General features: G+C 45.9%; 1 protein-coding gene across 9 annotated transcripts in view; it reads left to right on the top strand.

The window, feature by feature from the left end:
* Positions 1 to 27,042, top strand: part of RAI14 (retinoic acid induced 14) — a 147,595-nt gene that overhangs the window by 74,932 nt on the left and 45,621 nt on the right. For 5 of the 9 annotated variants that reach the window (XM_060009618.1, XM_060009617.1, XM_060009612.1 and 2 more), the window contains exons 1-2: positions 19,417 to 19,539; positions 19,685 to 19,815. In XM_060009618.1, coding sequence (XP_059865601.1) covers positions 19,486 to 19,539; positions 19,685 to 19,815 — 185 coding nt within the window. In that variant the 5' untranslated portion in view covers positions 19,417 to 19,485. Of the gene's footprint in view, positions 1 to 19,416; positions 19,540 to 19,684; positions 19,816 to 27,042 lie in introns of those variants that run through there. The other 4 variants (XM_060009615.1, XM_060009613.1, XM_060009614.1 and 1 more) reach the window with 1 other exon arrangement.

Here is a 27,042-nt window from a genome sequence, read left to right as displayed (position 1 = left end):
TTCTTGTGGCCCCCCCGGGCCTGGAAAAATGCATGGTACATGATACAGGTGGTCACGATAAGAGCAAAGAGTCACTCAGCTCTTGATGTGTACAAACCACACCACTGTGTGGTCTTCGTGCATTATCCTGTTTAGTCCCCAAAACAACTCTCTGAAGAAGGTGATTTTTAATCTTTTCTGAAGGGGGGGGCAGGTGCAGAGCTCGAGTGTGTATAGAGTGATATATGAGAAAAATGCCAGTAGTTTGGCTGCCAAACTGGCCTCAAATTCCGTAGTTACAGACACACCTTGGAAAGCCTTTTGATTAAGTTAAAATTCAGGTTAAATTAGACCGTTTTCATAAAAGTCTGTGTACAAAGTGGGTTTGCATAAATTGAGGTAACAGAAGGCACAAAAATTCTTTAGTGTTACGAGAAAACGTCGTAAGAATGGTCTTTTTAACGGTTGCCACAGTTTATTATCTAGAAATCTGTAGAATCCCCCTCTGTGTTCTGAGTACTGTAATCGGTATAGTTAGGATACTAAACAGAGCAATTCAGAGGTAAGGGGACGTAGTGCAGGATATGTTGGGGGTAAAAGTGGTGGCACTTAAGCTGGTCTTGAAGGGTTTTTGACAAGTTAAGGAAGGTAGTACTACCAGCATAAGATTTTGGAGGCAGATCCTGAGAGCGGTTTGGTTTTTTAAAAACAATCTGGGGAATTGTGCAGTTATTTGAATGTATACCTGGCATTCGTTCCAAGAAGATCACCGTCTCCCAGCAGGATGCCCTTTATGGAAAGACAGTGCATTGGAGGAAAATATGCTGTCTTGAACTTTGAAATGTCAAGTCTAAATGTTTAGAGTGATGGCAATCAACACTGCATTCTCGTTTTCAGGTTCGAAGATTATCTACATCTTCATTGTTTTATAGCCATATTAACCATTTTCTTCCTTTTGCTACACAAGATTTATGTCAACCAAATTTCCTAGATTTGGGGGTTCTTGTATTGATTCGTTCCTTGGTCAAGGGGACCATGGCTTTGAAAACTTTGAGCGAGCATTTAGGTAAGGGCATACGCGTGCTCTGGGTGTCTGAGAATGAGTTTCTGTTTTCCGCACACCTGAAGGACAGTTTTGTCGGATAAAATTGCCACAGGATGCTCGGTTCCTCTCAGAACTCTGTTGGTGGTGGGCCACTGCCTCCTGGTGTTGTGTTTTGGAGAAGTCTGAGCCAGCCTGATTGGGGGAGCCTTTGAAAATAACCTGTTTTCTACCTGGATACCAGTAGCATTTTTTTCTTTATCCTTCAAATTAAAAAAAATGTCAACAGAATGTGTCTCAAGATACTGGTCTCTTTCCCCCTGCTCCCCTCTCACTAATCCTAGCCACAACTTGGAGAGTCATGTCATTTTATAGGCAAGCTTTTCTTCAGCTCAGGGTAGTTTTCTTTTATTCATTCTTTTATTCCTTAACTTGGCTTAGATTTCTACATCATATATTGCCTGGATCCTTTTTTCCTTTCCTTTGTATTGTCTTTTTTCTTTTCCTTTGAGTTAAACTTGTCTCTTACTTTAGCTCCAACTTCCCTAGATTCCTCAGTCTGCTGTTCACTGTTGCCAACACGTTTTAAATATGGCATCTTCACGTAGTCGTCTTTGATTCCAGATTGTTCTATGGAGCAGTTTCTCAGACATATTTTTCTCCTGAATCTAGTTGGAAAAGCACATATTAGAAAACCTCTCTGGTTTCTTAAAGAGTAATTCTGTTTCACAGGAACAAATGTGCTCTGATTCCTCAAAGAAATTCGCCTCTTTTGGACTTGCTGGAGCTGTTCTCAGGACCTGTGCTGTGCCGACAGCTAATAGTTATAGAAGGACGGCTATGCTCATCCAGAATTGCGGGAAGGATGGGTTCTATCAGATATGATAAGATTCCCTCTCAAATATTTCAATCCAGAAAACAAGTAGAAGGAGATCTATGGTTGTCATTCTGTTCTTGGCCATTTCAGAAGCCTAGCAGCCTGAGGAGTGTGTGAATCTGAGGTGATTGTAGCAAGAAACCCTTGTCTGCGTTCAGTGTCAGGGGCAGCCTGGAATTCCCTGGGGCAGCACCCCTTTCTGGGCTGGCCACACATGCCTGCACTGTTGGCCTCCCATGTCTTTCAGCGTCCTGTTGTCATGTGGTGCACTTTGTGGTAACACAGAGGGGTCACCCTCACCATCTCCCTTTATCCCTCTGAATTAGGCATCATGAATGGAGTTTGTTGGAGTCTCTTCCTGGCATCTTCCTGACAGGCAAGAGGCCAGCTGTCATCATTGGTCCAACTGGCCGTTCTTCAAACTTGTCCCATCTGACCCAAAACTATAAGAAATTCCCTGAAGTTTCTGACTTGTGGCTGTCATCTCTCCATGGTTTCCTGTGCAGATACAAGTTTTCTCTTAATTTTATATTCTGCAGCTCATTTTAATGGGGCACTGATAAATTGGTCAAGATATTTAAGACATTGTTGAATTTTCCCGAGGTCCCAATCAGTTTAGTAGCTTAGCTGAGAGTTGCAGCTGGAGCTTCGGGACTTGTAGACAGTCTCACATGTGCTGTAGCCATCAGTCAATCTGGGATTGGCTATGGGAGTGGATTGTGAATGTGGACATCAGCCAATAATCCTAGAGGACGAGAACCACTGTTCAAAATAACAAAGGGCATTCCCTTAGGAGTGTGAATAATAACCATATTAGCAAATTCATCCTGAATGCTTACTGTATGCCAGACCATGTTCTAAATGTCTTGCAGATATTTGATTCACTTAATTCTCACAATTACTCTATGGTAGAAGCGACTCGTACTATCTCTTATTTTACAGCTGAGGCACACAGGAGTTATGGAACTTGCCCAGGGTCACGGGGCTGGAACTGGGCTGTGACCCCAGGCTGTCTGGCTTCCGGGTCCATGCTTTAAAGCACTATATTATACTGCGTTTCAGTAAGTGCCCATGAGATTGGGGATCTGATAGAGAGAAGAGTTTGGATTTGTTAGAATAGATAGAAGGGAGTCTGTTGATGGCCAGGAGTCTAGGGAGGTGTCAAGATGAAAATGTCAAGATAATAACTTTTAAATAGTTGCAGTGAAGAGGGAAGACTACCTTAGGAGAATTGTGAGGGCTGGCTACTTCCTCAGTGATTTTAGTAGCAACACTATCTTTTAAAAAGCCCAGTGCTTTGCTGGAGTCTTTCACTCGGGCAAACATTCATTCACTTGATGAACATGTATTCATCACTGGCCACGTGTCGGCGCTGGTGCGAGGTGCCTGAGATACAGATGTGAAAGTCAGAGCCCCTGTCCTTGAACTTCACAGTCTGTGGGCCACCACTAGATGTACACCCAGCAACTTTCAGTAGAAATGGACTGTGAGTGACAATAAGTTGTGTGTAACGTGCCCTGGAAAATGGAGTTTCAGAATTTCAAAAGCATCTGCGTTGTCTATTTTTATTTCATTGTTTTACCAGTAGACTCATTCATTTCCAGTGTGTATGTCCAAACTGCAGATTCCTGACATCTGTATTAGACGAAGGTCAAAACCCGTAGCCCAAGACCACACATCAGAGTTCCAACATTGCTTGACTAGAATTTTCCTTCTTTTGGTGCCTTTTGTCTGTGTTTTTTTGGCACTCGGCATCTAGCTGAATCATAAAACTCGAAGACGAGACATTTTTCTGGGAATCCCTTCTGGGCTCTAAAAGGATAATGAATGAGGCTTTACATATGGGGACTTTGATGAGTTTTCCAAAGTTCTTTGTATCTGTCAGTGTCCTTGGTTTTGGCTTGTCGTGCTTATTAAGAAACGTGCAGTTACGGGCTTCGGTCTTCTTGGGCTCTCCTCGGGGGCCCTTTGTCTTGGGGGACCGGGGAGACAGTGGTGCAGGAGGGCCATCTGTACACATGCTCATGGGAAGCCTCAGACAGATCAGACCGATGATAAACGTCATGGCCCCTCGTCTTGTGTTCTTAAAAACCGCTGCCCTCTGCCTTCAGACGTCAGGCAGAAATAATTTCTTGGAACAAGATTTTTCCCCTGTGGGTGGATATTGGAGTTTATTTTGGGTTGGCTATTATCGGAGTGTAGAAAAGCTATAACATCTATGCCCTTTCTTGAGAACTACAAGAATTTTGTTGTAAATAAATCAGTGGTATCTCTTGCCTAAAATACATTGAAATGTCCAGACTATTTAAAATTAACCTCTGATAACATTAGACAGTGCGCTTATGTGTGTGTAGTGTTTTGATTATTTAAGTCACCTTCCAAAGCCAGTTGCAGCATAGATAGAAATTTGGAGTGGTAGCGGTGAGGGGGGGACCTGGAATGTTTCCTCCAAACTGGAGAAGGTTTATTTTAATGTACTGATTCATTAAAAAATATTCAGATAACTAACGGGGCAGGGGGACTGTGGAAGAAGAGGAAATTTTCTGCCATCAAGTACAATCTGTCTGGGGAGTCAAATCTTTTCAAATGTGCTGTTGTCTTCCCTTTTACAAATAAGGAAACTGAGGCATAGGGAGTTAAATGACTTCTCCAGGCTACACAGCTAGTAAGTGGTAGAGCCAGGGTTTGGATCCAGGAGCCCAGAATCCAAGCCCTTAGCCCTGCACTCTATCTTCTCTCTGTGAGACATGAAATGGGAAAACCATATACTTCAAAGACTAGTGTAAAACTTTGTTAAAACAGAAGGCAGGGAGCAGCTTTACGCCTCCTTGGCAGAGAGAGATGGCAAGATAGAAATGAGAGAGGAAAAATTACTTGAGTAATTTTCACATGGAAGGGGAAAGAATAAGTTGGATTCTGGAGCCCAAGAGCTTGGCTCAAGTGGAACGTTTGTGTAGGGCCATGGCGGGGGCCAGAGGGAGAGGTGGGCAGAGTGGAACTGAAGGTTTGAAACTGGATTAAGAGAAGCCTTCCATTGTATGTGTGTGTGGAGGGGCGCTAAAGAGTGTTGGGTCTCTTGTTGGCCATAGACAGCCATGGGCGATTTTGTATACGAAAGTGAGCCAGGGCAGAAGGCAAGAACATTTAACCCCCAGGGAATTTGGCATGGGACGAAGGAGGGCCGCGGTGGAGGTGGGTGGAGGGTGCGGGACCGGAGGTAGAAAGGCCAGTTAAGAGGCTATTGAAACGTCCCAGGTAAACAGTGATCTGTGTCAGAACCTCTTCCCTGGTTCTCCAAGTATCTGTACCTGTCGGTGGGCCCAAAGAGGAGGGCCCCATCTGAAGTGTCTAGCATGATGCCTGACAAAAGCATGCGTTTGTGGAACTGGACTGGATTAGTTAAAGGCGTCGGCTGTAGGATGGAAAACAAGTCAACGCAAGGGAAACCAGAGAAGCAGTTGTCCACAGTTGTTGGTGAGTAATTGGCTGGGGAGGTGGAGGGAGAGAAGAGCCAGGGTCTTTGGCTTGACTGACAATATGATGCTAGTACCAATTACAGTAGGTGGGGTTTTCCACACGCCTTCAAGCAATTCACTGACATCAGCTGGGTGTCGTACTCTTCAACCCAATTCTGACACTGTCTACCTGGAGACAACATCAGATTACACAGGTTAGGGACTCAGTGTCCCCACTTTAGATGTCAATCGCAAGTCCAGATCTTCACCTGTACCTTTGACTGTCCGGCTATAAATCAGAGGTTCCCACAACCGCCTCTTTGGGTTTGATGAATTTACTAGAGCGGCTCATTGAACTCAAAGAAACGTTCCATTTACTAGATCTCTGGTTTATTTATAGAAGGAGATGACTGAGAATCAGCCAGATGGAAGAGATGCCCAGGGCGAGGTATGGGGAACAGGCACGGAGCTCCCATGCCCTCTCTGCACCTCCCGGAAGCTCTCTAAACCCTGTCCTTTGGGTTTTTATGGAGGCTTCCTTACCTAGGCATGACTGATGAAATCATTTGCCATTGGCAGCGGGTTAAACTTCAGCCCCTCACCCCTTCCCTGAGGCTAGGGGCACAGAACTGAAAGTTCCAACCCTCTAATCACATGATTGTTTCTCCTGGCAACCAGCCCCCATCCTTAGTTGTGGTCCAAAAGTCACCTCATTAATATAACAAAAGACACTTTTTTTTTTTAGGAGCTCTGTGCTGGAAATGGGGACGGAGATCAGATATATATATATTTTTTAATAAATCACAATATCTCAGATGAACTTACCACTAACCAAGGCACAGGCATCAGGACAAGGGACCCGTCGGAAGGAGGGTGCAGTGAGTTTGGTTAAGGTCCTCTTCTCTCTGTGGGGCATCTCGACTGCCTGTTGGGACTTACGCCATCTTTATGTGCGGAAAGGTACGGAATGTTGAGATTCACCCTCTCCACTACTTCAGCATTTTAACAGAGACAAATGCGGTTAATATCAGGCTAATGTGTCATCTTCATGGTTGCCCAGGGAAGAATAATTCTGGCTCACAATAGAATCACGTAGAGAATTTTTAAAAGTTAACACTCATATTTTTTCCAAGAGACGTAGGTGATTCTATTATGTAGCCACTTAACCATGCTCTTTGAAAGACATTGGGTATAAACAGGTATATTATTATTTTTTTAATCATAAAAAGATTTTCCCTCTAAAAATTTTGAAAACCTTAGAGAAGTCGATTTTTTAAAATTTGGCCGTTCCACCAGCCTTGAGATAGACGCTAGGTACAGCCACCTTACTGCAGGTTCCCCATTTCTGTGTCTGTACCCTGCTGGCTGTGAACAAACAGGAACTGAATCAGTGTCATCTGTGGGTCCCCCAGAAGGTTTCTGTTGACCCGCAGTCAGCGGGGATGGAGTCCTGTGTGGGCCATTTGTGCTGGTTAAGCAACCCTCTTTCCATGGGTCGCAGTCTTAGATTCCTAGGGCTACCACAAACTGGATGGCTTAAAACAGAAATTGATTCTCTTACAGTCCAGGAGGCCAGAAGTCCACAATCAAGGCCCAGGCAGGATTGGCTCCTTCTGGGGGTCCTGATGGAGGAAATGCCCCATGCCTGTCTCCCACCTTCTGCTGACTGCTGGCACTCCTTGGCTTGTAGACACATCACTTTAATCTCTGCCACCATCTTCACATGGCCTTCTTCCCCGTGTCTCTGTCCTCACTTCTTATGAGGAAGCCAATCATTGGATTTTGGGCCCATTTTTATCTCAAAATCCTATTTTCAATTAAAGTCACATTCTGAGGTTCTAGGTGGATATGAATGGACTCACTATAGTCACCTGTGACTTGCACATGGTTAGGGGACACTAAGTAGGGGGAGCTGCCTTGGTCTCCTACCCTAAACTTGAGGTTCTTAAATATTCTTAGTCCCTAAACAAGAAAACGAGTCCTTGGCAATGGAGATATCCTGGTTCTGGGTCGACATCTACCCCATTGAAGATCCCAGCTTTCACCTGCTAAACTGACTGGTTCCAGAAGGAAGAGTATGGGGTGGGGTACCAGTGCAGGGAGTGGGCAGGGGGAGCAGGAAATACAGAACAGAGAACGCTCGTAGAATTTGTAACTTCAAGGACTGTTTCCTCTTCTCGTAGATTTCTTTAGCTATCGTTTTGTCCCACGGTCATCATTTAACATCTATAAAGGGCATGATGCCTGGGCATGAGCAGGGCAAGGGATCCGCCCCCCATCCTCTTCTCTGACCATTTAGGCACTGAAAGTGCACTCACGCATTTGGCTTAAGACCTTACGGATGAAATCATTTCATCTGGATACTTCATGTGAAATCTATATTGTGCCCCTTGGGTAAAGAGCAAAGCTCAGGGGCTGTGGCTGCCTGTTATGCTCAGATGCATGCCAGAAATACTTGGCACGTGGCGTGTGCTTGGATTATAGCCAGACATGTCCAGAGGTGTCCTGTCCGTGTGCAAGGAAAGCCTTGCTCAGGCCTTAAGGTATTCATTGTTACACATGTATCTCCCTTTAAGTAATGAACATTCTTGGAGTAAATCAAGTCTCATTTACATATGATTCATAAATAAATATATATATATGAGCTTACTACTCAAAGAGACCTTACTGTGAATATGCTTATAAATAACCATACTTTAAATGCTTGTGTATAACCATGAAGTTCATGTATCATATTGAGTTTGCTTTAGTGGGGTTCCTGCTTTTAAAAAGGATTTAGAGCTTAGAGTTTCCCATCTTAGTACCACCAGACTGAGGTGTGTCCCTCTGCCTCACATGGCCCACCATCTGTGTTCTACCTGGTCTTCCCCAGTGCAGTGAACATACGTGAGGGGCAGGACTGTACAGTGGAAAAGGTACAAAGGTCTGGGGTTTGAATCCTGATCCTTTTACTTTCTGACCTTGTAACTTGGGCCAAGATACTTATATTTTTCTGATCTTCAGTTTCCTCATCAGTAAAATGAGGATAATAATAGGTATCTCACTGGATGGTGTATTAATTTCCTAGAGCTGCCATAGTAAATACCATAAACCAATTGGCTTAAAACAACAGAAATCTATTCTCTCACAGATCTGGAGGCTAGAAGCCCCAAATCAAGGCATTGACAGGGCCATATTCCCTCCAAAGGCTCTAAGGAAGAATCCTTCCTTACCTCTTCTAGCTTCTGGTGGTTGCCAGCATTCCTTGGTTAATGGCAGCATAACTCCAGTCTCTGCCTCTGTCATCACGTGGCCTTCTTTCTATTTCCTCTATGTCTTCATCTGTCTCTCCTTGCAGGGACACCAGTCATTGGGCTTGGAGCCTACCCTAATCCAGAATGACCTGCTCTTAACTTGATTACATGTGCAAAAACCCTCTTTCAAAATAAGGTCACATTCTGGGGTTTGTGGGGCGGCGGGCGTGACATTTGTAGTGATACTGTTCAAGCCGGTACAGGTGCTTAGACTGAAATGAAGTCAATTCTTGAGGGCACCCGGAAGGGACTGGTACATAGTAGAAACTCAAGTTAAGTCACAGGAAGCCATTTCTATATTAAGGCTTGTGCCATTTGCTCTGCAACCTCATCACTCCATTCTCTGTTGACAAGCACTCTTTTTGGTTATGCTGGGCCACCCTCATCTCGCTTTCTTCATCATCTTTTGGGGGCTCTTTTTCTAGGAATTTAGCTGCCAGCTCCTACTTTTCCTTTCTGCTATCATCACGGGAATTCTAACATTCGTCTAAATGACCCATCTGACACCCTGCCTCTGGTCTATAGGACTATGTCCAGACCTTACCCTTCTCTGCCCTGATCCCATAGTTGTTTCAAATACCTGTTCCCTGGTACCTCCTGTCCTCTTGACCCTGGAATCTCTGCTTTATCTGTCTTCCCAGTCTCCAGGCGTGGCTCAAGCTACCCACTTCTTGCTCCCATCCTACCTAATGCTTCTAGTGAAAAATCCCACACCATGACTAAGTGGTTTCTTTATGGAGTTATAATTCCTGCTCTCAGCTGGACCTTCAGGGCTGCTTGAAAACCCCTTCACTCATTCCAAGTGGGTTTCCTTTCTCATTTCCCCCAGGAGCTACTGGGAACATTTCTCGAGCTCCTTAGCCCACCCCTGACCCTGCCTACTTTACCTCCTGTCTCCCTGAGAAAACAGAAGCTATAAAACACAAACTGACGTCCTCTCTACCACAGAATCTTTGCTTGCCCTCCTCTTCCTGCTTTCTGTCTCTGAGCCGTAACATGAGTTAATTAGTCTCTCACTCACAGAGATCAGCCTTCTGCCTGGGCTGAATCCTCACTTCCTCCCCCCACTCCTTATGTTTTGCACTCCTCCTTTCTCCACTGACCCCCTTGCTTGCCTCAGTCTGTAAATACGCTTCAATGTTGCTCATCCTAAAAAGCGTCTTCATTTTCTTTAAAGTGAGCTGCTTGACCTTTCTTCTCTTGAGAGAACCAAGAGTAGCTTTTCATGCTTCTTAACCTCTCGGTGCCTGTTTTCTCATCTGTCAAATGAACTCATGATGGTACCTGCTTCATAGGGTTATTGTTAATATTAAATTGTATTTATATTCTTATGTGGTTACATTTTTGTAATATTAATGAAATTACAATTATGTAATATTAAGTAGGAACTGTGGTACAGTTCCTAGAACTATGCGATTGTAGCTGTTTTGGGTGTAATAGCGTCCGCTCTGGGCTTCGGTAGCACTCAGTTCTCAACACTGGCTGAGCACTGACAGATGATGATGTAAGTAGTTATTGGGTGTGTTTCTGTCCTCAGAAGTACACGAACTTCTTCAGTGTCCACATTACTTCATATCCATCTTTTTATCCCTAGGACTTGCCATGGTACTGTGTGTGCGTGTGTGTGTGTGTGTGTGTGTGTGTGTGTGTGTGTGTGTGTGTATACACACATACTCCCCTGTTTGTTGTATGTATATAAAATAAACAAATACTTGAGCCCAACTGAACTGGATGGAACCATTTTCCTCCCGGAAGGGTAAAGTTGGTTTGACCTATTCCCAGATTTATCTCTGTTCCCTTGAGACTGTTTTGACCTGACGTGACATGGTTTTAAGTATAGAATAATGTTTTAAACTGGTTAGCATAGTCAAAGGAAGGAATTTGATAGGATTATGGAGCCTTTACATGCATTTGTGAACTGAGACAAAGGCGTCAATGGAGAAGATTAATCAGTGCTGGCTCCCGAGGTAGAAGGAAGGAGAACAAAGCTGTTGGAGGATCAGCTCTGAGTCGAGCCCCTACCATCTGGCAGGCAGTGGGCCAGGACCCAAGGCTTTATGATGAACAAGATAGATGCTGGCCATTGGCCGTGCCCTGGAGACCCCAGTCCAGTGAGAGGTTGACTGGCCGGTACTTGAGGAACACTGTGTAATTATAGCTGTGCCAAACGCCGTGGAAGAGAAGCACGGGAGAGCCTAGCCGGGGGAGTGACCGGTCCAGGTGACTAGCAGTGAGTAGGGCGGTGTGTGAAGTGGGTCTGACAGAGGGACTAGCCTGTTTCTGGGTGGAGGTGTAGATAATTATGTGTTAGGTCCATGACGCAGTGTTCAGCATTTATGTGGGATCACATAACACAGTCTGTTGAAGGGATGCTGGCAGGTTTCAGGGTGATTCACAGAGACACTGGAAGCTGCATGTGTGAATAACCTGACATAAAAATGCGGGGAGAGGGAAACTCATTTTAGATGAACTTATGTTTTGGTCTGAAGTAGCTGACATTATATGAAGCTGCTGGCTTGTTAAAGACAGGACAATGGTCAGATTTTTCAGTCCTGGTCTATTGGTGATTTCCTGGGTGTTCCACGGATGCCAAAGAGGGCAGTCTTGGAAGGCCTCACGTGGATCAGCTCACTATTTACACTCTTCTCTAAATACGTCTTGCATTTTTCAATCGTTGTGTCTTCTTTCCATTAACCTAAATGTTACTCATTGCAAGATCTAGTTCATCATCCAGTCAAAAAGCCTTCCCTTCCTGCCCAGCTGAAAGTCGTCCCTCCCTTTCATTGGACTGATTCCCCATTTCACTCCTTTTACCACTCTGAGTCTTGTCTTGTATCGTTGGCATATTTCTCATGTTGCTATGTTTTGTCTCAACTATATAGAAAATTCAGTAAAGACTATGCCAATCATGTAAAAGGCACCGAGTTTGAATGAATGAAAGAACAAATACATGAATGTTAACCTCTATAGAATTTCAAATATTACTTTGTACCCAGTAGGTAGATATCTAATAAGCGCTGGCTGGTGCAGTCAGCAGGGGAAGGTATCATCTGGCCCCAGGCTTGCCAGTTTCTTGTCCTCTGTCTTAAAATAGGAGGTGTGTGCTCTTTTTTTTTTTTTTTTCCTGGATGGTGTGAATCTGAAACCTTCCCCGTGGTGAAAACACTGTCTACTTTGTCTAATGTTCATTTTAGCCGAACTGATTATTTTGGCAAAACAGTCTACTCTCCGTAAACTAGAGAGAGAAAGGCAGTCTTGCCAAAGATAATCTCTCAAATAGACTCCTCCGGATGGCCGCTCAACCTGTGTCCAGCAGGAGCTCCGTGAAGTTTTGATCCGTAGGGTTTTTAGCATTTTTCCTAAAGGAAGTCAAAGAAACTTTCTCTTCCTGGATCGCTCTGTGCCTCTGGATTCTTTTGGTTGGGTTGGTGTATTCCAAAACTCAAACCTGCCCACTAGCCAGATGTCTGCGACCGCTGAGTTTCCACTGGTTTTTCAGTTCCCAGTGATTAAACCAAGAGAAAAGAAGGTGATGCCACGTCTGGCCAAGGGCAGACGTCACCAGTTGCCAAAGCCCCAGTGTCCATCGCGTGGTTGACAGGGTCTCTGCAGCCCTCGCAGGAGGCAGGCAAGTCTTTCAAAAGGGCCGAACTTCAAGGAAAAGCTCTTAAGTAAGAGTGTCATTTGGAAATGATTTGACGAATAGGACACTTACCGACCAGCCATTGAAAATCCCATTTGTGATATATTAGCAGGAATGTTTGGAGCCCACATGGAAGGTAAGGTCTGCCTTTCCCACATGCTGCCCTTCACAGCTGACACATTACACATGTCTCCAGAGCGTAACATATGGCTTCCTGAACTTGCAAGTGGGGCCCAACGTGCTCTGTTGAAACAGTGTCTGTTTAAACAGTCTCCTGGAGAAGTGAGCCATAGTCACTAAAATAGTTAATTTCATGTCTGTGAGTGTTGTCTCTAGAGCCCTTTAAAATGTGATGCTTAAGAAGCATAGTACAAAATTTGCAGATTTAAGGCGTTATCCGCCTCTGAAAGGGTAGTGGACCATCCGTCCTAATTTGTACATTTTGGAAGACTCAGCATAAACCAAAAAGGGAACCATGCAGATCATCTAATTTAAGCCTAACCATAATCACCATCTTTTTGGTGCCTAATATGTGGCAGGCCCTTTATGTACATTGCATTTAATTCCCAGGCTAATGTGCACGTGCACATTAGGGTTTCTCCCATTTTACAGATAAGGAAATAGAGACTTAAATGTGGATGACCTACTCCAGACCACCTAAATGCGAGGAGGTGGTGCTGGAATTTCAACTCGGCAGCACTTAAAGTCTGAAGGCTCTTTCTTTCTCTATGCCAGGCATTCTTAATTTAGGCTTACAGATGGGCCTAGGGGTAGGGGTTTACGCTGCTGGAGAACCCTCTTTGAATAATCTTTTTTTTCTTTTTTTTTTGGCCGAGGTGCGAGGCTTGCGGGATCGTGGTTTCCCGACCAGGGATCGAACCCGGGCCTCCTGCAGTAGAAGCACCCAGTTCTGACCACTGGACCACCAGGGAATTCCCCAGAGAGCCCTCTTCTGTATGCAAACGTTTGTGTGTTTGTGCATTATTCTGAGAAAAGTCCATACGATAATCAGATTCTCCAGGGGCTTTGTGAGGCCTCCTAAGAGCCCCATTCTGGCAGCAGGCCGCCTTTATTTTAGAGACGAGGAGACAGCACGTGAGAATGCAGACTGTCCAAAGGCACTTGGTCTGGTGATGATTTGACCAGAAAATCAACCACAAGAACTTCTTTCTAAATTCCGTGCGTGCGTGTGTGTGTGTGTGTGTGTGTGTGAAATAAATCACATATAGAGAAGAGTGCACAAAACAAGAACGTAGACTTTAACAAGTGAACATCTGTAGAGGCACCAACCAGGTCAGGGAATTGAGCCGGACTCTAGACTGCGCCCAGGTGTCCCTTCCAGATCAGATGCCACACACACACCCCCCAGCCAATATCCTTGTTCTTTTCTTTATGGTTTTATCGTCTATATATGCATCCCTAAACAATATGGATCCGTTTTCTCCGTTTCCATCTTTATATACGTGCAGTCGTACTGTCGTGCTCTTTTGTGTCTTGCTCCTTTCACCAATATTGTTTTAAATATTCATCTGTGTTCTTGCACGCAGTTGTGTTCATTTTCACTGCTGTGTGATATTCCGTTGTTTGATTATATTGTCATTTATTCATCCGTGTTCTGTTATTGGATGTGTGACGATTTGTCATTTTTGCCTATTATGAACAATGCTTTCATTGACATTTCATACGTGTCTTATACATAGGTTGCACGTGCAACTCCTAGAGAAAGCCTAATATTTATTAAGCTTTTGTAGGCAACAAAATACCTAGTTCCGTAAGGAAAAAGTGAAGAAGAATTCTCTTTTCCCATCCCTGTCCTTAATGACGCCTTGTGGGGGAAGAAAATTCTTTCAAGTAAATTCTCTACGTAGCCTTAGCATGGGTTCCCGTTGTCCCCAAACCTGCAGTCCAAATCAGAGCAGTCGTTGAACCTGGGTCAGTCCAAGGCCCTCTGCCCACCCTACTCCCCAGATCGCTGGGACCAGAATCTCTCCAGGATGGGACCCGGGAGTCTGTGTATTTAACCAGTTCACATGCGGTTCCCCTGACTGGGGGACACTGGCTTCGCCCTGATGGATTGATGGGGCGTGGATCCTTGGTTGGGAAGAGATTTGGAGAAAGTGTACCTAGGATTAAAATCTCGGAAAAGTGGCCTCACAAGAGTTAATGGAGTAGAAAAGCTGAGGGAGCTGGATTTGTTTAGCTTGTTTAAAAATAAAATCTGAAACATCATTAAATAGTTGTTTGCAAAAGGATGAAAGAGTTTCAGAAATGAAGAAAGAAATATTTGCCAAGTCAGAGGTTGGAGCTGAGCAAGAGGAAGAAACTCCTACTAAAATCAGACACTGAGCGTTTACTAGGCACCCCGGGGCTAAGGAATAAAGGCTGTTGTCCGTGCCTTGAGGGAGCTGGAGACCGGGACACAAAACTAGCACCCGCTGAGCTGGCGCACAAAAGCCGGGACGCGATATTTCATCAAGTCTAGACTGTGGGCTTCAGTGGAGGTGAGTGGGCGGGCCCTCGGGGACTGACAGCGGCGAGAAGCCCAGAGAGGTCACCTGGAAAGGCTTAAAGAGCCTGCAGGGTCCCTCGGGCTTTAGAAGGCAGCCTTTCCAGAGGCGGATGGGATGACTGCCTTCTGAGGCAGTGGCATCCATCGTTTTTTATTGTGATTCCCCGGTAAGAAATATATTTTATATCACCACCCACTACACACTTAGAAGTTTCATAGAACGTTAACCTTATTAAATATTATGCATCTGATGTTTAACATCTTTTTTCTACTTTATTATTTTTTTTAATGTTGGATTAATCCACTAAGGGGTTAAAAACACTGTTCTAAGGGAACCAGGAGCTCAGCTTGGAGGCAGAGCTGAGCCTGCCCTGTGGAGGGAGTGCCAGCAGGGGGAGGGGGTTTATTGATGTGCTGGTGGTCTCCGGAAGCCTTCCTTGACTCCGGAGTATGAGTGAATTACTTTGGAATGTTATGGCAAGACTTCACACTTCATCTGTCCTGTGATCTACTTCTGACACTGTTACCCGAAAACCGGATCCACCTCTTGGTGGATGTCGAGCCAATAGACACAGCCAGGCCGAAGATCAGGAAAAGGAAGGATTCCTTACTTCCAGTAAGGAGAGCCCCGGGGATCTCCCCCGAACAGCAAAGTGGGGGAAGTTTTATGCTCAGGTACATGCATATTCATGAGGGGCCCTGAGCAGAGGAGAATTCAGCATAGAACTGGGGCACAGGTCAACTAGTCCAAGCTTTAGTTGATTGAAGTCAGGAGGGTCAACATCCATCCTCCTCCTGGGTGGGGGCCTTAGTTCCTGCAGAACTCGGAGATATATTATTATGTCTGTCCGTTGAGGAGGAACTAGGGCTCTGCTTTATCACTGCACTGTTGTTTGACGGCCTTTTCTCTGTTTCCGAATTCCTTTGTTCCCTTGGGGTCATTAATCACTGAGACCTGTTCAAGGGCAAGCATTATGGTCAGGCTTAGATCACAAAATGGCTTAGGTCAGAACGGCTTCTCTTATGTCAGGAAAGCCATTCCTGGTTCTCTTTCTCCGGGGACCCCCTAACCTGTCTGCTGACAGCCCCGGATGCGGGCGGGGGTGGAGGGTTCTGTCATACCAACACCCAGCTCTTCAACTTCCCTGACCAAGTGGGTGTCCAGCGATGCAGTTCAGTTCTGACCCTAATGCCCTGGAGTTAGCATCTGACCCCACAGGTTAAGGTCTCAGTCCCACAAGAGTGCTCCCACTTCAGATGCCAGTTTAAGGTCCTGGGCCAACCATGCTTCTCACTGGCCAGTTATAAAGTCCAAGGGTCCCACAACCCCCCTCCTCAGGTTTTTGTTTGTTTGTTTAAAATATTTATTTATTTCGTTGCACCTGGTCTTAGTTGTGGCAGGCAGGCTCGCTGGCTCCTTAGTTGAGGCATGCAGACTCTTAGTTGCGGCATGTGGGATCTAGTTCCCGGACCGGGGATCGAACCTGGGGCCCCTGCATTGGGAGCGCAGAGTCTTAGCCGTTGCACCACCAGGGAAGTCCCGCCCGCCTCAGGTTTGATGATTTGCTTGAACGGCTCACAGAACTCAGGAGGGCACTTCCCTTACTATTGTCAGCTTATTATAAAGGATACCATTCAGGAGCAGCCAAATGGAAGAAACGCATAGGGCAAGGTATGGGGTGTGTGTGCGCATGCGTGTGGGAGCTCAAGGCTTCCATGCCCTGTCCTCGGCACCTTTGTAGCCGAGCGGGGACCCTGGACACTCCCCGCGACAGACCCCTCTCCCGTATCCTCTGCTGTAGCTCCTCTCTGAAGTACTCAGATAATGGTATCTCCTACACGTTGCCTGGGCTTTTCAGATGCTGAGAAACCACCACCAAATGGAAGAACTACTGGATGATCTTGAGCACACAGCCCCCAGACCTTCTGGTGCCTAAGCCGCCCATCGTCCAATCAGAGAATCGTGCCCGAGCTGATCACACACCCTGGGACGCCACCACCCCGCCTCCGCCTTTAAAAATGCTTTGCTGAAACCCTTCAGGGCGTCCAGGGTTTTGGGGGGCACGAGCCACCCTTTCTCCTTTCATGGCCCTGCAATAAACCTTTCTCTCCTCAAACTCCCGACATTTCGGTTTGTTGGGCACACGAACTTGTGTCCGGTGACAGATCCACGTGTAACTAATTTTAGAGCGCCCCGGCAATCAGATTTTTCTCTGCCCGAGTTGAGGGCCTTAGCTGAGGGCCTTAGCGGCGCTGAGAAGGAAAATCCTTTCATGTGGCCTTTCTTTGCTTAGGTGCTTTCAGTCAGTCCTCTGAGATTTAATATCCTTTTGATCTGCCCAATCCAGTTTTAATTTGGTCAGTTTAAATTAGGGAAGGATTTTAAAAGGCAACACTAATAATAATGCTGCGTTTGGGATAATGTAGGTAGGAGTAACTGGTCCGAAATGTGCTTCAGTAAACTTTTTTTGTTTTGTCTGTGGCTAGTAAAATGCAGTGGGGGGAATAAGCTGATCTGTTTCTTGGTGTTTGCTACGTTTTGTTGTTAAGTAAACCTTGCTATTCCACTAACAAATGCTTGTGCCTTGGGCAGTATGTTTGTTTCTTCCCCTTCAATAGGAAGCCTGATTTGTAATTGAAGAGAAAACCTAATGTCTTCTTTGTGAGTAAATTGATGGTTGTAGGAGAATTGGGGATGATTTGGCCCAGACACACTCTTTCTTTGTTAAACAGTATTTAGAGAGCCTTCATGTGAAGCTGTTCTGATAGCCCCTAGCTACTGGCACTTGAAGTTTAAAATTAAAATTAAAAATTCAGTTCCTCAGTCGCGTTGGCCACATTTCCACTGCTCAGTAGCCACGTGTGGCTAATTCGAGACTGGCGTTTGGGGCCAGATAATTCTTGGTTGGAGGGAGGGAGCCATCCCATGCATTGTAGGGTGTTTAGCAGCACCCCAAGCTCTACCTCCTGGATGCCAGGAGCGTTCTCTAGTCATGACAGTCAAAACTGTCTGTTGAGATTGCTAAATGTCCCTTGAGGGGCAGAGTCACCCCTGGTTGAGACTCACTGGCCGAGTGGCTACAGTTTTGGACAGTGCAGATATAGAACATTTCCATTATCACACACAGTACTGTTCTAGAATAATTCCTAGCACTGTTTGGTGTGGCACATTTTACAGATTAAACCTTTTAAGCTTTAGAGGAATCACAGTGGTCATCCAGTTCAAAGCTTTGGGAAACTGAGGCAGAGAGGTGTTTTTTTCCAGGTGACTTCAGATCCATAGCATGTAGGTGTCCATCTAAAGTTCTGGACTTCACGCAGCCTAGAGGACAGACTTGTGATTTTCATTCAAACCTACCTCATGCTTGCTGTGTGCTTGCACTCAGTGATGGCAAAAAGAAGGAGGACTTCCTCCTTCGTGCGGGAAGGAGGGAGTCCTGAGAAATGGAAGACACCCCGCCCTGAGACTCTCAGGGAAGCAAATTCCTGACTTGAACCCTGGGTTATACCTGTTGCACTCCTCCCCGGCCTGTGGCTTTCTGTAAAGCCCTGCCTCTAGGCTAGGGTGGGAGGGGTGCTGGGGACATCTGGTGGCCTCACCCTTGCTCTATGAGAGGGCACAGTCCTGTTGGGTTTCCCAGTTCCATGAGTACAGAGAGATGTGAACACACTTCTGGCCCATGGAAGACTGCGGTCCTTTAAGAGTCCCTCCTGTTAGCTTTTAAATCTCCAGTCTCCTTGCGTCTTCCTGGAAGTAGCCTGTGGCAAAGCCTTCAATATGAATTACTTGGAGATTCTTATTTTCGGGGTCACAGGGAAGCAGCCAGCCCTAGAGACCTGTCTACAGAAAGCATTGGGGAGGGAAGAAGATTCTCTTTCAGGGTGGTGGTGTCCACAGCTGGAGAGGCCAGAAAGTAGGCTTAGCAAAGGCTGGGGTGGGGATGTGTCTGGAGGGCAGGCTGGGCCTGCAAAGTTTCCCAGGGGCTTTGATGTGTCCCAGGATCTCCTCCCCCTCGATGAACCCCCCCATGCTTCACGTACCTCCCATTGACTCTTCTTCCATCACCGAGTTTATTCTCTCCTCTGCTCTAAAATCTTCAACGGCTCGCTGCTGCCTTTTCACGTTGGACAGTTCTTAGTACTCAAGGCTCTTTTTGCTCTTCTATTATCTTCTTTCCCTTCTAAGAGTAGAAACTGGTTTTTGTGCAGCTGAAAGCTTTACTGTTACTGCGGTTTGCAGAATTATTCTCTTGGGGCTGAGGGTCCACGGTGGCGGACACTTTGCTCAGAGCTATTTGATGTGGAATAGTTTGCTCAGGAGGAAGTTTAGTTTCTGGTGATACTCTGTTGAGTCGGAGGCCTAGACAACTACTTGAAAGCAGCATACAACTCAAAATTCCAAGTCCAGTAAACAGGCCAGAAGCAGACGGGTGATCGCATGTGTAAATCCTCAGGGAACCTTGGGCTGGTGGCTGGTTGGTCCTGTAACATCAGGAGCCCAGTGAGCTGCTGACCAGGTCCAAGGTCAGTGCTCTGTGGTGGCAGCTGTCAGGTTTAGCTGGAACTAAGCTAATGTGTAAACTGGCCTCTTGGTCTTTTTAAGTTGCTTCATCTTCCCCGTTTCAGTTGAAAGAAGTTGCTTTTCTTTCAGAGTTTGGTGACTGGCTGCTCCTTCATCGAATTGTGGATGTTTTCTTTTGGGAAACCGGTCTTTTTGGGTGTCTCCATGGTGAAGGGAAAGGTATTTTTAAAGTCGTGCGTTTGGGGGCAGGTTCTGATCTGAGCCATGGGAGGCTTGGGGAGTGGGGAGGACCAAGGTCCTGCCGACTGCATGGCCGTGGCCGCTATATTGCTCACTGGCTCTGCATCTCCCTTTTGCTCCACAGACCAACGAGTGGAACAAGAATGATGACCGGCTGCTGCAGGCCGTGGAGAACGGAGACGCAGAGAAGGTGGCCTCGCTGCTGGGCAAGAAGGGGGCCAGCGCCACCAAACATGACAGCGAGGGCAAGACCGCGTAAGCTAAAGAGATTGGCTTCTGACGGCCGCCTCTGGGTTCTCAACCCGTTCTCTGGAATTCCCGGGGTCCCTGGGGGAACTTTGCCAGTGCATCTATGGGGACTTTGTGAAATTACTGCCTCTACCGCATCCCGCATGTTAAAATGTATGAGAGGATATTGTAATCCAGTTCCTTTCTCTTCAAGGTCCAAATTACATATTAGGGCTTTACCTTGAATGGCCACATTTGCTCCCAGGTGTGACCGGAGATTTTTCCAGAGAAGACATAGCACCAGGCTTGCAGCCAGTTAACTGATAGGTGGGAAAAGAGTTCTGCCCCAGATTAGAAACAGCGTAAAAGAGAAAGTAATTTTTTCATAACCCTCAAATCTTATTATTTATAGTATTATTTCTTATGAAACCCCTTCCTTCACATAGACCTGTAATTTTGTATAAATTTTGCTTTATGATTTGCCATATGTGGTACTTTTGTCCACCATAATTAAAACTATATATTTAAGTGTGTATGTGTGTGTGTGTGTGTGTGTGTGTTTGCTTGTTTGTTTGTTTGTTTGTTTGTTTGTATCCATCCTTACTCTGGTCGTACTGTAGAGAGATCTTTAGACTTCTAATCTGGACTCCATCACTTAGGAGTTGTGTAGTCCTTGAATTTCAATTTCTTCATTGTACAGTGGAGATGACAGTATGCAACCGCTAGGGCAGTTATAAGAATAAAACAAGATACTGACTTTGGTTGGGTGCCCCCAGGAGCAGGCTGTGAGGTGAGGATTTGAGTGTAAGTAGTTTTTATAGCCCGTGATCCCAGGAAGTGCTCGGTAAGGGAATGAAGCCTCTATAGCATGTTATTGACAGGATACTGCTCTGGGCAACCGAGACTCGTTCCCACTAAGGACCTCTGGGAATCTGTTTAGATTTAGAGCAGAGTGTGGCCCACTGTGTTTGTAAATCAAGTTTTATTAGAATGCAGCCACACCCATTCATTCAGCATTGTCCTGCTTCTGCACCACAATGGCAGATTTGAGTGGTAAGACAAGGACTGCATGGCCCACAAAGCCTGACATATTAACTAGTTTGCTTACCCCAGGCTTAAACTATGCCCAGAGTTATCCCACCCGAGGGGTAAGGAAACTGGGGTATCTATTCCTGATCTCCTGTCCCTCCCAAGGTTGAGTGCCTCTCCTAGGGGCCGTAATGCTCGTGGCCAGAACACTTCCAAGACGTTGAGGAAGGGGCACCGACAGCCACAGACACCGTGTGTAAAGAGCTGCACAGTGCCCAGCCCACAGCAGACACTTGATAAAGCCAGCTGCCTTCCTTTCTTGTCCTAGATGAGTGGTTCTCAATCCTGGCAGCTCCTGCATTAGACTCTCCTGGGGTGCTCTTCAAACATGTTGATGCCATGCCCACCCCAGATGTTCTGAGTCGTTTGGTCTAGGGAGAGGCCCAGGAATCAATATTTTTTAAAGTATCCCATGTAGGTTCAACCAGAGAGAACCATTCTCTGGAAACGAAACTAGATTGACTCTAGATTGAAGGGTAAGTATCAGGCATGACTGGAAAATTGTCAGGAGAAAATTGTCACATTTTAGCATACTTTGCCAGTTAACCCTCTTCCCAGCACCCAGTGGATCCCGTAGTGTAGACTCTGACCCTGTTGTTTTGGGAGCCGCAAGAGAGCTTAAGGGGCTGAGCTTTGTGTAGAGACCAGGCTAGTTGGTACACAAAGAGAAGAGGGATGCGTTGTCACGCAGGTCGGAGTCTGGTCCTCTAGGAGCTGGGCTTGTCCTCCATGCCCGTCACCCCAGGTTGAGCTCCACCTCACAGCCTGTTTGACTTCCTCCTTGGCCTGTCTCAGGTGTGAGGACAGGGCCATACCCCCGTGAGCTCTGACTCGTTAGGATGCCCAGTAGTAGGTGGGCTTTGGGTGTTGGCTAATATTTTGTTGCATCAGTTGCCTACTTGGCCTTGTGTAACTTTTAGTTCTTATCACTCTTGCACTCTAGGCTGTAATTTCCTTGCTAGAAGGGACAGTGACCTTGTAGTTCACGGCTATAATTATATCATCTAGCCAGCTCAGTTTGTAGTAGATAGTCAATAAATATTTGTTGGATGAGTCAGTTAACCTTTTCCTGTGATGCCACATTTGGATTCCGTGCTTTCTGAGCTACCGTGGCAGAGGCCATACTCCTAAGCCCGTCCTGAGGCTTTTGGCTGTAGGCATGGTGCTTTCGCATTACCCTTTGTATCACTCTACAGCTTCCCTGGCTCCTGTCCTCCTCCCAGTCTGGCTCTGCAGGTGTCTGCACGAGATGAACTTTGTAGCCATCTGAGAGAAAGGGGAGGGAACTGTTCCTGATAGTTCTGTCCAAGACAGTACTCACTAAAAGAAGATAAAAAAATTGAGATTAGTGGTTTCGCCACAATTGTGATCACCTTGATCCCTTTGTGTCTTTTGTTCATAGGACATTTATTATGTATAGAATAGATGGCCAGACTGTTATTTTCTATTCCCTCTCTTTTTTAATTGTAAAATATACACATCATAACATTTACCATTTTAACCATTTTAAAGTATACAGTTCAGTGACATTAAGTACCTTCATAATGTTGTACAACCATCATCATCTAGTTCCAGAAATTTTTCATCACCCCAGAAGGAAACCCATACACATTAAACGGTGACAGTCCTTGACTTCCCCTCCCGCTCTCCCTGGCAACCACTAATCCGCTTTCTGTCTTTAGGAATTTGCCCATTACAGATATTTCACGTAAACGGAATCATACCATACATACGGGGCCCTTTGTCTCTGGCTTCTTTCACTTAGCATAATGTTTTCAAGTTTCATCCTCATTGTAGCATGAATCGGTAGTTTATTCTGTTTTTTTCAACTGTAGAAATGCACACAGCAGTTATAAAAAATCACCACCTCCATTTGGAAGCTGATAAAACTAAGGCCCACATGATACATCTCTCCCTGAACTAACCCTAGAACCAGTTCTAACATCTCTACCTTTGCACTTACAAGCCACTGTCGTTCCCTTCAGTGACACTGAGGTAGAAAACTAGAGGAACTCTATGGAAAAGGAAGAGAGGAGGTCATTAAGTTTTCTGTGCAAGATTTTCCATAAGTCATCATCTGCTAACGTTTAACTTTTCTACTTGGGCTATTCCTTTTGATGATTAAAGTTATCAACGGATAACTATGAGAATTTAATTTTCAAAGGCACCATGGAATTAAATCTATCTGGCTTCATATTTTCATTCACATCTAATGGCCCTAGTATTGAGAAGGAGGGGTGCGCTGCGGCGTTGGAAACCATCTCTCCTGTCCCTTCTGGACCTCGTCATTCTGCACAGCCAAGTGCTCTGTTGTGAGCCCCAAGCAGTGTTGTTCCCTTGGCTTCTCACCTTGGAAGTCTGCACTTTGGGATTTGGGTTAGTCCAGTCTGTGCGTTCCTGCCCGAGTGTACATGTGTCTCCCTCAAGCTGCGGCGACTTTGCAGTTCATGCGCCAGTTCTTTCCCACGGGCATTTGGTTTGGTAGCAGGTGAATTGGGAACCTCCTAGGAGCAGTTCTAACTTCACGGCGGGCCAATGCAGTGTGTCCCTCCTGCCAGAGGTCTTGGCTTCACCAGCCCCGCGGAGCTCGCAGGGCCAGCATTTGTCGGTGGACGCGTGTGGAATGTACTGCATTTGTCTCCAAAGGGTAAGACTAAATCACACACCTAAGGTTAGGTCCTTGGCAGGACTTGGCCTCATTCTCTGCCCGCTCATTAGGGTTTACCCTTTGATTTATACACACCTCCATATCAAAATTAATTTGGAGGCATATTTTCTAGGTAGCTTTTGTGATAACCCGTTTTGTCATCTTGCTCAGTGATGCACCATGTTTTCCTATTGCCTGACAGCCTAGAGTCCCGATTTTGGCTTTCAAGGGCCTCCCCATGACCCTGCCCTTACTTAGCTGTTTTCTCACACATTCCTTCTGCTGGAGGTGGCGCTGTCTGCTCCCTGCCCTCCCCTCCCCTCCTATAAGACCATCCAGGTGTTGTCCCAGGTTCTCTGGTCCAGAATGCCTTCCTCCCTGATATTCTCAGTCCTTTTTTTTTTTTGATTCTTCTTCTCTTTGAAATACTAGAATCTTGCTTTAGAACTTGATATTGTTACAACAATAGAAAAGTCTCTACAGCTTAAATAAGATCTGTGTTTTCTGAACGACTTGAATCCCTTACAACAGGGGTCCCCAGCCGAGGACCCCCGGGCCGGGGACGAGCAGCTCTCCACGGGCCTGTTGGGAACTGGCCGCACAGCAGGTGAAACTTCATCTGCCGCTCCCGGTCGCTCGCGTTACCCCCTGACCATCCCCACACCCTGTCCTGTGGAAAAATTGGCTTCCATGAGATCGGTCCCTGCTGCCAAAAAGGTTGGGGACCGCTTCCTTACAACACAGAAGGTCCCTGAGGACAAGGATCGTATGATTTTAGTGTTTGTGTCGGTCTCTCCCACTGTTCCAGGCATAGAAGAGGCATTTGGCTGGTGTTTGCGGATGTGAACTTTTCAGCCTGGTTCTAATGGAGAAAACACTCTCTTTCTGCTGGTACTGTCTCACGGGTAAAGTTATTAGGGGTGAGTTAACTTGGGGGTTCGAGAGGCAAAAAGCTATCCTGGTGAATGTCACAACTTGACACTTGTCTCTCCCAGCTTCCAGTGAACTTTCAGTAGAGAAATACTCAGCCTTCATTACCTAGAGAACCAGACGACCCAGAAAGTCCCAAGAATGAGGCAGCCATCTCGGCAGACATTCTCCAGAAGCCTCCATAACCCAAGGTCAATAACCAGATGGGTGGTTTGGTAATTCTTCAGACTTTTCCGTTCTTGCTGGAATATTTCCTTTAGGGAGAGATAAGAAACCTTGTCTGAAAATTTTCTCCCTCTAAAACTGATCAAAGAGGGGTTAAAAAAAAAAAAAGCTGAATGACTGGAATTCACTTTGCGAAGAGTAAAAGCAGGGTGGTGTCTGGGGTCAGAAGAGAACAGAATAGAGCAGGGCAGAGAGCCACGGCTGCAGGCTGTGTTTGTGGAGTCAGGCTTGGCTTCCTGCGACCCCTCCATTCTCTTTCCACCGTGGAGGTGAGGAAGGGGGAGGATGCCATTGCCCTAAAACCTCTCACCATAGAGCAGTCTAATTGTTTCAGGATGGTTTCCCCTACATTTGGATGTGCATTTCATTAAAGTTATGTGTGTTTGTTTTAGGAACAACCAGACTAAATAAAATCACTGCTGGGACTGTAGTATTTGAAGAAATACCACCCAGCCATGTGTGTATAGATAAATATATATATATATATATGTTGTCTGTATCCATAGCCCGCGTTTCAGAAACCTGATCTTTTTGGCTTTGAAAACAAGAACTTGTGCTAGTATTTTTAGATGACTCTGTGGAACTTACATGTAAAATAGGGGAGGTCGTCCTTGAATTCTGCAAGTCAGGACAAGAAGGGGCTCCTCTGGTGGGTGACTTGTTGTACTTTTGACTCTTCCTGTTTTCGCAGAATAGGGATGGATACAGGGTTTTCTCAGTACAGTCTTGGAAATCAAGTCATACCACCTGGTCACCTTCCTCCAGTTCTTCCCACACAGCTGTCAAATTCATTTACCTAAAACTGCTGTATATTTTATGTCATTGCAGCCTCCTTCCCAGCAAAATGACCTTCCAGGCAAAACCACCCTGTGTCTTGTCTAAATCTTGTTAATGTTTGGCAGAGGGATGAACTGAACGCTATAATTTCTATATAGCATATCTGCTCTGCTTTTGGTCAAGTAGATTTTCGAAGGCGACATAACGTCTGTTCCTGTCTTGCAAATGTGCCCAGACGTTTGCTTCTAGTTGGGAGGTACTAAAATGTGCCAAACTCTGTTGTCTAAAATGCTCCAAACTCTATCGTAAGCACGTACAAAAGAAGGAGAAAATATGGTCCTTGCCTACAAGATGCATAGCATCTGGCTGAGAAGACGAGACCAATGGATGTACTGGAGAATAATTAAGTGCTGAATCATAAAATACTAACTTGTAAGGGGTTCAAGATGGGAAGAGGTGGTTAGGCACAGGAGTAGCGAAGGAATGCTTCCTGCCTGAGGTATGAAGTGTGATGCAAGGTGGACCTGAGAGAATGGATTGGGAGGGTGTGGGTGGGGACAGAGGAAGTGGAGGACAGTGTGGGTGATGTGATGGAGGCCATCGCGAGTTGAAAAGGAAAAACAACACAGTGCTCACTGTTTCCTTCCCTTCCTCCGGAGTTATCATAGCAGTTCAAGGTCAGGGACCCACTTGACACTGGATCAGTGGTTCTCAACTCCCATTAGAAGCACGTGGACAACTTTGAAAAGTGCTGTGCGGGGTGTCACCCTCTAAGATACCTATGTAATTGGTGTGGGGTGCAGTCTGCGAGTGGGGCTGTTTAAAGCACCCAGGATACTTGAATGGTCAGTCCAAACTGAGAACCACAGCGCTGGACACTCTTCAGTGAGACCCCAGGCTTCTTAGCCCAAGGCTTCTCGACAGGTTTTCCCCATGATAGGTTACAGGTAGACTGAGGAAGGCCCACGGAGCCCAGGTGGAATTTTTCCTGGCATACACGCACATACATATATGTATATATAATGCTTGTGCACAGAATAAAATTAAAGGTAAATTTTGGCATAAAGTAAATTATGTTAAACTAATTCACAAGGGTTTTAAAGGGAAAAATGGTGTTGTAGGTTAAAGCTGAACAGATCATGTTGCAAAATTGTGCTTTGGAAGGAACACTTGTAACCAGGGAAGTGGTGCAAATTGAGGAGAATAGATTTGGGGATTAAGAACTGCACTGATTAAAATATTGGAGGGATCACAGGATTTTTCATTTTAAAACTGTTTGCAAAGCAGGATTAAGTATATTGAGAAGGGAGGATCTTAAACACTCAGTTGGCTCACTGTTGCCCGGGGTTGCAGCAATCTGGCTTTTCCATGCCCTCCGCTGGCCCGGACCTGCCCCCGCATGCGAAGGTCAGGAGAGCCTGGGAAACCCCAGCTGGCTGTGTTAGAGGGCGGAGCAGGGGCGGGCGGCCGGCAGCACAAGCAGGCAGTGACCTCCACTCAGCCTAACCCCGCGAGAGGAGGGGGCACCTGGGGCGGGAGGTTCTCACGCTGGCAGTCACCAGACAGTTCAAGGGTGGAGGCGCATG

Source organism: Delphinus delphis, chromosome 3 (assembly GCF_949987515.2).
Source record: "Delphinus delphis chromosome 3, mDelDel1.2, whole genome shotgun sequence".
In the NCBI taxonomy this organism is placed as follows: domain Eukaryota; kingdom Metazoa; phylum Chordata; class Mammalia; order Artiodactyla; family Delphinidae; genus Delphinus; species Delphinus delphis.
The sequence above is the reverse complement of the archived record's forward strand: the minus strand, read 5'-3'. Positions and strand labels throughout refer to the sequence as shown.